This window comes from Lampetra planeri, chromosome 16 (assembly GCF_965212315.1).
Source record: "Lampetra planeri chromosome 16, kcLamPlan1.2.h2, whole genome shotgun sequence".
Taxonomy (NCBI): Eukaryota; Metazoa; Chordata; class Hyperoartia; order Petromyzontiformes; family Petromyzontidae; genus Lampetra; species Lampetra planeri.
Genome location: NC_136122.1, coordinates 11331352 through 11341492, shown reverse-complemented (window position 1 = coordinate 11341492; position 10141 = coordinate 11331352). Strand labels below are relative to the sequence as shown.

Here is a 10141-nt window from a genome sequence, read left to right as displayed (position 1 = left end):
AGAACCTACGAGCGGGTTCCTGGTGGGCCCCTCCTGTGACCTTTCCCCGAGGTCCCCCCTCGTGTCTATCGTGGCCTGCTGACGTCAGAAGTGCCGTATGCCGCAGATCCCCTTTTCTGCCAGCAGCCAGCACTATGCCACTACACACGTGTAGAGGGTTCTACGGAGGCATACACTTGAACTTGGAGGCAACACGTTTATTCTCACACCCCAACAGGGTAACTACATGAACGTGCACTGGTTAACTAGACCACAACGGGGTAACTATAACCGGGTCAGTCAGTAACACTGCCTGAACCACGATGCTGAGCGTAAAGACCGAGGATGGAAGAGACGTAGCACCGACGGGTTCCATTCCTAAAAACAGCCTCGATTGCTCTCGGGACCTGTCCTTTACGCTGCCGAGCGCGGCCTCGCCCCGCCCTCGGTCATGCCCCCTTCTAGAACTCACCAGAAGGTTCTCGTCCGAGCATGACGTGTCCCTCGAGGCCCCTTTGACCCCCCTCGCCCGGTCACGTGCCCTCTCGAGGTCACCCAGACTGCCATGTCCTCAGATGCCCTCTCTTTTGACCGTTCTCCGAGCCATGCCCTTTAGGGCCTGCTTCCATGCCATAGCAGCTCCGGTGCCAGAGAGAAGCTCAAGACTTACAATTCCACTCTTACGACAGTAGCTGGCGCTAACCACTACAGTGACTTCATTTACGTCACTACACATGCATGGGGTTTCTTACGACCAAATTACCCGGAATGGGCCCGATTTTAGAAGCCAAAGAACCGGGTTGTAGGTTGTCCAGGGCTCGTGTAAATATTGGCGTCATTGTTGCCAAGTCTCCCGTGTCACCGTCAAATGTCACGGACTTCGTGACTGATAAGCGGACGCATGGAACTTTGCCCCCTCGTTATCCTGTGACCGTAAAGTTGAGGTTGAACTCCCGATATATATACAACATCCCTTTGCCCTCAACCATAGCACATCCCAACATCCCCAATCACACACACACACGCTGGAGACATACGCATATACCTGCTACCTTGAACCTGTACTGCTACGTGTTGCGCAACTGCTGTTGGCAAGCACTGATTAAGGCCGGCACAGCACGCAAAGGTTGCACTGATGATAGCTGCATCACGCCCGGCCGCCTTTGTCTCCCCAACATGCTCACGCACAACACCATGGTCATTTGAGGCCGAGTCAACCTTTAGATTGCCATTGCAGTGTTGGGGGGGAGACGTGTAAACATTGCAGAGAAAACGAGTTGGCTTGAGTGGGACCCATCATAGGGAAAATGGACGATGATGAACAGGAAGTTTATTTTACTCTTTGGTTCTTTCGGTAAAGTTTATTTTATTTTGCGAGGTGAGAACTCATGGGACCGAGGTTGATCTGATTTGCAACAGTGACGTGGGGTCACCACAATCACAAACAAATCAAGCTCATCAATGAAGCAATTGCTGTGTAATTGAGCACAAAAAACAACCGTGTCGCGTGAAGAATGGAAAACACGGCACGCACGTAAATCAACGTTAAAATATCGCCTTCCTTCCAGCGGTTTTTTAAAATCCTTTATATTAAGTTCACTTGCTTGCTTGCGCGCTTACGACCGTGCAAATCTTTCGGTCGTTTTTTAACCCACTTCTCGTGATCTAATCGAGCTGACATTTTGCACACAGACTCGTTGTGCGTGACAATGTATTTTCGTGAAAAAAATTCCAAAATTTTACACTTTTTATGGAAAATTTTTTATATTTAATTACCAATTGCTTAATGGTGGCAGGCAATCATCTGACCCATAGGTGGCAGCCATCTCAAGCCACCACGCATATAAAGGATTTATAGTGAAAAACTTTGTTTTTACGGGTTAATTTTTTTCCAAGACTGATCATCGTACAATGTAGTTCCAGAAAGCATTGTACAGACAGATCTAGAGTGACTTGCACTAAAAATTAACCCGTAAAAACAAAGTTTTTCACTATAAATCCTTTATATCCGTGGCGGCTGGAGTCCTCTCGTCCTCTGGCTTGAGATGGCTGCCACCTATGGGTCAGATGATTGTCTGCCACCATTAAGCAATTGGTAATTAAATATTTAATTTTTTCCCCCTAAACAGTGTCAAATTTTGGGAAAAAAAATTTCACGAAAATTAATTGTCACACACAACGAGTCTGTGTGCTAAATGTCAGCTCGATTGGATCACGGGAAGTTGGTTAAAAAACGACCGAAAGATTTGCACGGTCGTAAGCAAGCAAGCAAGCACGCACGCAAGCAAGCAAGTGAACTTAATATAAAGGATTTAAAAATGGAAACTTGCCAAGGGATACACACAGTACCGTACACGTCAAATACGCGAAGTTGCGACGCAGCCACCGAAGCGACAGCCTAACGCCACGAGGTCCATTGGCGTCCACGACAAAGATCACCGCGGAGGGCAACCTCCAACGGACGGTCAGGACAAGTGCTGTTAGCGAGCGCCTATTTAAGCACGGGGTTGGTGGCAAGCACCACGCCCGGCCTCCTTTGTATCGCGCGTGGCAATGTTGACATATCGCACCGTGCACTTAAGTATTTGAGGCTGAGTCGACCTAGGGGAGGCCCAGAACTGGTTTAACTAATCGTTCCTGCCGGGTTCGTAGCGCAGCGCGCTATCCACCGTGCCACCCATCGCTCTCCACTTTCACACAAGGACAAAGCTCCCCGTGTAGCCGTAGACTATAGTGGCGAGTGCTGTTAGCGAGCACTTATGAAGGCCGGAAAACGGCGCACGAGGGGGTGGGTGGCCACCACCACGCCCGGCCGCCTTTGTCTCCCCAGTGGCGGTGTTTACACACCGCACCAGGTACACTTTTCAGGCTGAGTCGACCTAGGGGAGGTCCAGGACCCGCTCGTATAATCGTCACTGGCGTTGGTGGCTGTGAATCGAACTCGGGTGGCCGGGTTCGTAGCGCAGTGCGCAAGCCACTGTGCCACCCCCCACTTTCACAAATAAAATAAAACAGACACAGGCGGATTGCTGTGAGTTTACGATTGCCTAACCTTGGCTTGCGTGCCACAAACAGGCAACTCCGATCCAGTACACTCCGGTTGGCTTCTCTATCGCCTCCCAATCCCGCCCTGCAACTTTTTTTTGTGTTCCACCGCGAGATTTCGCAATGACTCCACCCCTCTCCCAGGCCCTTTCATATTTCACAGCCACCCACCCCTCCCATCCACCCACCCCTCCTATCTCGCTAAACCCACGACCACACTCTCATTCTTTCAGGTGGAGCTGAGCGCGCAGTGCCCATTGTCACTTGTGCAGTTGTCTCTCTATCGACAGGTCCACAATGGTGTTCTACGACGATGCTGTGTTCGCGTCCTTCGCGACTCACGCCACCGCGGTTCTCTTGAAGATGATGCTGATGGGACCGATCACGGGGTTCTATCGCTTCACTCGCAAGGTATAAATAACGCCGCACGTGCGTGTGTCTGTGTGTCGACTCAGCCTCGAATGAGTACCTGGTGCGGTGTGTAAACATCGCCACTGGGGAGACAAAGGCGGCCGAGCGTGGTGCTGGCCACCCACCCGTTCGTGTGCCGTGCCGACCTTAATACGTGCTCACCAACAACACTTGCCTCAACAGTCTGTTAAGGCTATACGGGGGATCTTTGCCTTTGTATGTGCGTTCGTGTAGGTGCAGAGAGTATCGGTGTGTGTGTTAATGTCCGTGTGTTATGTCTGTGTGTGCCTGCACGTTCACCTGTGCACGCACCAATGCATTCCCGTCCGTATGTGTGCAGAGGAATGCGTGAACGTGAGCATACGGTTCATGGGTGCTACTCGCAAAAACGGCACTTGCTCCAAAAGTCTGCTAAGGCCATAATGCAGAGTGGCTCTTAACCTGGGCTGCATGCACCCCCAGCAGGTGCGAGATGCCCTTTCTGGGGGTGCGGGATGCCCTTTCTGGGGTTAGGAGACATGCCAGATAAAAAAAATTAGAAAGTAAGAAAGTTTCGATTCTAATCGAAACACAAACTAAGCACGGGCATGTAACTACAACTACAGTACTCTGTTTCATCAAACCCTATGTATTTATTAACATGCGTTTTTTTACGATTGAGAACCAAAGAGATGCAAGGCTGCAGTCAAGATTAAGAACCACTGCTAGAAGGGATCAGATCTCTGTCTGTGTACGTATATGTTCATGTGTTTATGGGAGCAGATCGGCGCACTGCATCACGATACCAGCTACCAGCGGGTTGGGCTCGATTCCTGGCCACGTCTAGCATCGGTGGCGAGTAATATCTGAACCTATCTTGCCCAGCCCCCATGGGTAGATGTATACACAAGGAAGTGTGCAATCGATAAAGATCCGAGGTTTGAGTGTTTCTTGTCTTTAATAATTAAAGTTCTCTGTCTTGAAGAACTCCAGTGTCAGGTGATACACAAGTGACGCGTTACATTCCCCGCGCCAAAGTCTCACGAAAATAAATCCTTTGTTACGAGGCAGTCAGTGAATCCTTTTCCTGGGTCATGTGTTGGAACATTTCTCTCACGTTCCGCATGCACAAGTAGCGTAGTAGGCATGCTGCTGTAGTGTAGTGGTGTTAGTAGTTATCACGCTGGACTTAGAATCTATCGAGATGTCGCCAATTCGTTCGTGTTGGTAGTTTGGAGAGAAAAAATTGGCTAAATCCTCACCCCAGTATCCCACACAGCCACCTCTTATCTACCCAGCAATGTAAATTGGCGCGACAGAGTTCATCAGAGGGCAGATCGCACGCGGCGGGGTGAAGTGTGGTTATTCTGGACTTCACACCTGCAGAGGGGGGCCCTATTTTCCAGCGGTTGGCCTGAGCAAGAAATTGCACGGGCTGCGACCTTTAGATTCGCACGTGCATCAGCTGCTGCTCCAGCTGCTGCGAACACGTTTTAGCAAGACCCACGTTTGAGATATGGTGGACTGTGGACTGGAATGAACGGGTGAGGGTGGTGTGATTTTTGGGAGCGTGTGGAGTCCACTTGGACTCTGCGTGTGTTTTCAATTAGACTGAAAGTGGCGTGTGTGTGTATATATCGCAGTTGTGCAAAAGAAAAAAGCACCCACCATTCAGCCCTGCATGAACTTGTGGTGCAAAGGTTATTAGCGAGCACCGATTATTATTAAAGGATCGTAGGAGGCGCCTCGCACGCGCGTGAGTGAGTGAGTGATGCGGTCAGAATCACGTCCCCACACTCTTTCTCTCCCCAATGGTGACGTGCACCACACTGGTCCCGCTCGTGCTGTACTCACGTCATGGCGAGCTCACCTAGGAGGCGGCTCGGCCAAGGTTCAGATAAGGCCTGCACGGGATTGACGACCGATTCGGAATTTGCGATTCAATTCCAAGAATCCGTTCTTGGTTGTTTTTTTTCTCTTCTTTGTTCTTTCGGTAAAGTCACGTAGAAGGGAATGATAAAATAATAAAAATAAACATAATAAAATACAATTCTCACTACGTTTCGGCCACAACGCAAGCAGCCGTCCTCAGGTAAAGATCAGGTCTGTCGGAAAGACAGCGTCTGAATGAGGTTGTCACGAAAAAGCTTTAAATTGTTTTTTTCTCCTTCCACTGTGTGGTGGATGTAACGCCTCAAGTGGCTGCAGCGGTCACCTGAAAAAATAATCACAACATGGGCCTTTTAAACCATTTAAAACTAAATTATTATTTGTATTTTACCAGGTGTGAGGCTCACTGAGCTCTCTTTCAGAAGCAGCCTGGAAACAAATGATCGCTCGACGAAGTGGCTTGTCACGTGGAAATTTAGCACAGCCAAATACTCTAAACGCACGTTTCTAAATGTTGAGGGAAAAACCGGAGGACCCAGAGAAAAATCCACGCGACCACGGGGAGAGACACATGCAAACTCCAAATATACAGCAGGCGTGAGGGTCGGGATCGAACCCCTGACCTCCGGCATACCAGGCGAGGGAGTTAGCATCTCGCCTGCTGGAAGAGGGCCTTTCCACACCGCGTAAGGTCGTTTGACCACACTTCATGTTTGTCAGTGTGGGTTAGTGATTCAAATTATTGGATTGTTCTGCAACTTACTCGAATCCTGTATGGACGATTCGATACCTGCGTCGCGATGGTCAGAATTGGTTTTAATCGACTGATCAATGCATCGTCGCGCGCCAAATTTGGACTTGCGGTGAGGTCCACACGTTTGTGAAGCGGGCAAAACACCACGGCTGGCGGGTGGAGATGTTGGTAACATTCGAAGAATAAAAAAAACACTTATTTTACGTGTACACGTCATATCCGAATTGCGATCCTAATTGTTGATTAACCCATTGGTTCGACGTTAAAAAGCCACTTCCCGATTACACCGGCGGTTACGCACGTCGTCAAAAAGTTAAACGTGCGCCCGATAATCGTGGACCAGCCGCACCTGGGCCGACGCAGCAACAGCGAGCGCCCTAACGACGCCCGTCGCTCTGCTCCTTGCACCCCTTGTGACGACGCAGGCGTTTTCCAACCCCGAAGACTGCATGGGCAATAAGGAGGAGGCAAAGAAGAGCCTGCGTACCGACCCGAGCGTGGAGCGCGTCAGGAGGTGAGCTGTCTAAATAACAACACAACAACCACAACAACAACACAACAACAAACACCCGCCATTCGCCACTAAGTGGTGACGACGAGACCCAATGCGCCTGCGCCAGGCTAGGTGCACTATGAGGCTATCACGTGAAGTGTCGAAGGCTCGCTGGCAAGGAGGTGACGGGACAAGCCCAGGTGCCATGGGTTGACTTACTTGAGATGAAATGTATACAAAGACAAAGATCACCCATGTAGGCTTAACAGACCATTGGAGCAAGTGCTGTTGACGAGCACCTACAAAGGACAGCATGGGCTCAAGGGGGTGGTATGGTCAGCCAGCACCGCGCCCGGCCGCCTTTGTTTCCCCTGTGGCAATGTTTACACACTGCACCAGGTACTCATTTGAGGCTGAGTCGACCTAGGGGGAGGCTCGGGACCGGTTAAAATATTCTCCACTGTTATCAGTCGTAACCGGTGAAGCCCAAGAGAAAAAATCAAACTCGGGTTACTGGGTTTGTAGCGCAGCGCGCTAACCGCTGCAATACGGCTCCCCACGCACATCACACACACACACATCTGCACCCTCCATAGATCTCCCATTACCCCTTAACAGAGCTCATCAGAGATCCGACAGGAATGAGCTGGCTTCAGCCTGTATGGAAGAAAGCAATAGGCTATGGTTAACCCCGTTCGAACGACACACGGCAGGTGCAAATGAGGTGATGTTACAATCTGTTCATCACCCAACCGAGCACTGCCCATGATGCACTTACACAGCAGGTACCGACGCCACACATCGATCAACCTCTGATGCTGTAGGATGGATCGCCGAACCTACACCATTAAAATATCTTGTCAGTCGCTCTTCAAGTGTCATGCAAAAGAGAGGCCTCTTAGCGCAGGAGTGGGGTGAGCCGCTAAAACCGAATCGGCCGTGGGCCTCCCCTGGCTCGGCTCAAATGGTGTGTTAATATCTCCACCGGAGAGACAAAGGCGGCTGGGAGTGGTGCTGGCGACATCACTCCCTCGGGCGCCGTGGGGGCCTTCATAGTTGCCATCGCTAACGGCATTCACCCCAACAGTCTGTTAAGACTATACGGAGGATCTTTATCTTTGCATAAGATGCAGGGTGCTTAACATTTATTTTTACACTTATATGGGACTATCGTTTTTAATGGAAAAATAACGAATAATACACTATAACATGATGACAAATGATTGTTAATCGCTTCAAAAAGCCAAAGAACATTCACTTGTTCGCCATCAATGTCGACACGTACCCGGAATCTTCTCCAGGTGGTCCCCAGAGCCCGTAGGAGGCACATTACCTGTGGTGTTGTTGATTCGAAGCACCCCGTATTTGTCGGTACGGCGTAGAGCATCGAAGGTATAGAACGCTGGCAGGCAGATTTGAGTGGTCGCTCAGCCAGATTGGAATGGTTTTCACAGTCGCATTCTGTTAAGGCTACAACGGCGAGGTTGATGGGTCTGTGTCTCTGGTCTACCAGGTGCCACCAGAACGACATTGAGAACATCCTGCCCTTCCTCGGCGTGGGGCTGCTGTACGCGCTGTCGGGGCCCGACCCATGGATCGCGCTGCTCCACTTCCGCGTGTTCCTGGCGTCGCGCATCGTGCACACCATCGCGTACCTGGCGCCGCTGCCCCAGCCGACGCGAGCCATCGCCTACCTGCTGGGCGTCGTCTCCACCTTCTCCATGGCCGTGGCGGTGATGAGGCTCCGAGTCTACGTCTGAGCCCGGCGGTTGGGGTGGTCCCCCCGATTCGGCTTGGGGGCACCAGGTTGAAGACTGCGATGGTGGAGGAGGCGCAGAGTGGTTTTAGGTTAGCCAATTAAATGACCAAACATTAATAACAAACTAGCCGAATCATAAACTAGTCCTAACCCTCTCACAATACTCATAACTAGCCCACCAGCCACGAGTAGTATCTCTCTCCCTAACCAACGAGCAATTGCCGTCTTGCTGACCATAACCCTACCTTTTAATCCTAACAAAATTGCCAACCTGCCACTAGAGCTAGCCCTCTCAATGATGCTACCTCCACGCATAACTCCACCTCATGTGCTTTACAGGGACCCTCTTAAATGTTTCGTTCACTTTTCAAGCGTTGCCCTCACAGCTCTGAGAGGCCGATGGATCTAGTGGTGCCAAACCCCTGCAAAATACCCCGCAAAATACCCACGTGCAAATCTCTCCGGCGTTCCCGGTGGCAGGGTTTATACACAAGCTCTCCCTGGGGCATCACTATCTTGAGCCTTTCCCATTCCGATGACGTACGTGTACGTCATCAGTTTTTCTTTCGATTCCAGTCAGGTGATGTACGTGTACGTCATTAAAGCAAAACCGGTTGAAAAAACTCAAATAACATAACTTTATCAGTACCGAGGCTCCCACAAGGCCATGCGGGAGGGCGTGTGGCACAGTTTGGCGCCAGCTATCGTAGAGCGTGGTCGTGTTGCGTTCAGTTCTCTGCGGTGAGTGTCTTTAAAAACAACGGCGCTATCTGAATAAAATTAACGCTGAACTATCTTGCGCGTTCCGAGATTCAGAGATAAACGGGACCCGCCCTGCAACTTGCAGATGTCTCGGAACGTGAAAGGGTTGAGGCACAACCTAAACTACAAAAAGCTACATTTTTACTTAAAACTTTCATGACTGCATGAATTCATATTCTTTGGTTCTTCCGGTAAAGTCATGTAGATAAAAAATTAGATTTTTTTTTTACAATTTTTTTTTATAAAAATAAAAATTATAAAAAATAAAAGTTAAAAATATTTTTTATAAAAAATTACATTTTTTATTTTAATTTTTTATCATTTTTATTTTCTATCTACGTGACTTTACCGAAAGAGAGCAGTGCAGTAAAAATGCATTGTTGCATAGTTCTTCTATGCTCCCAACCCGCGCTGGCCAGCCAGCATGGTGCGGTATGATCAAATAACCCCAATGATGCACCTGGCGTGGGGAGGCCCTCGCAGTGGGTTGGCAAAAGGAAGGCGAATGCACGTGTCCACGAGTGTTGTTAACGGGGCCACCCTCACGCGGTTCACTGCGCGCTTGTGCAAATTCTACCGACGGCAACACCGCTGTGACAGTAAATAATCGGACAACCTCAATCATTTTATATTTTTATTTTCCACGGCACGCAATGTTGGAACCTGCCAGATATCGCTCACGTGACCTCGTACGTGGTCTACGCCTGTGCACAGAGGTGTTTTGGTTTTACAAGCGTCGGCTGCACCCAACCCCCCACCCCCCCCCCACAAGTCCGTTCTCTCTGAGGTTTCATCTCGTCGTGTTACGAATAAATTCGTTGATTGATGGCGCGCGTGCTCCCAGTGTCTCGGATAAATCGCGTTAAAACTGAGTTTCTGCCTCCCGTCCCCCCCCCCACCTTCGCTTCACACCACGATTATCACCGCCAGCATGCGATTACCGGCGCAGCAGCGACGCGCCGCCCGCTTTACAGCGGACGTTAAAGATCCCCGTGACGTCGTTCGCGAGAGGAGGCCGTCGTGCGCCGGCGTCACGGCCCAAACATTTGCACGATTCGGTAAACGACTC

At 50.1% G+C, this 10141-nt stretch overlaps 1 protein-coding gene across 1 annotated transcript; it reads left to right on the top strand.

Moving 5' to 3' along the window:
• The first annotated feature begins 3223 nt into the window (after positions 1-3223).
• MGST1 (microsomal glutathione S-transferase 1) lies at positions 3224-9899 on the top strand. The gene is made up of 3 exons (XM_078601580.1): positions 3224-3435; positions 6484-6572; positions 8065-9899. Exons 1-3 carry the CDS (start codon positions 3322-3324, stop codon positions 8309-8311), a joined length of 450 nt encoding a protein of 149 aa, XP_078457706.1. The 5' UTR covers positions 3224-3321; the 3' UTR covers positions 8312-9899.
• Positions 9900-10141: the final 242 nt, after the last annotated feature.

Excerpts from the sequence above, each read along its gene's own strand:
- MGST1 (XM_078601580.1), top strand. The coding sequence starts at position 3,322 with ATGGTGTTCTACGACGATGCTGTGTTCGCGTCCTTCGCGACTCACGCC. Across the intron at positions 3,436-6,483 it reads TCTATCGCTTCACTCGCAAG|GCGTTTTCCAACCCCGAAGA; the intron begins GTATAAATAACG and ends GTGACGACGCAG. Across the intron at positions 6,573-8,064 it reads AGCGTGGAGCGCGTCAGGAG|GTGCCACCAGAACGACATTG; the intron begins GTGAGCTGTCTA and ends CTGGTCTACCAG.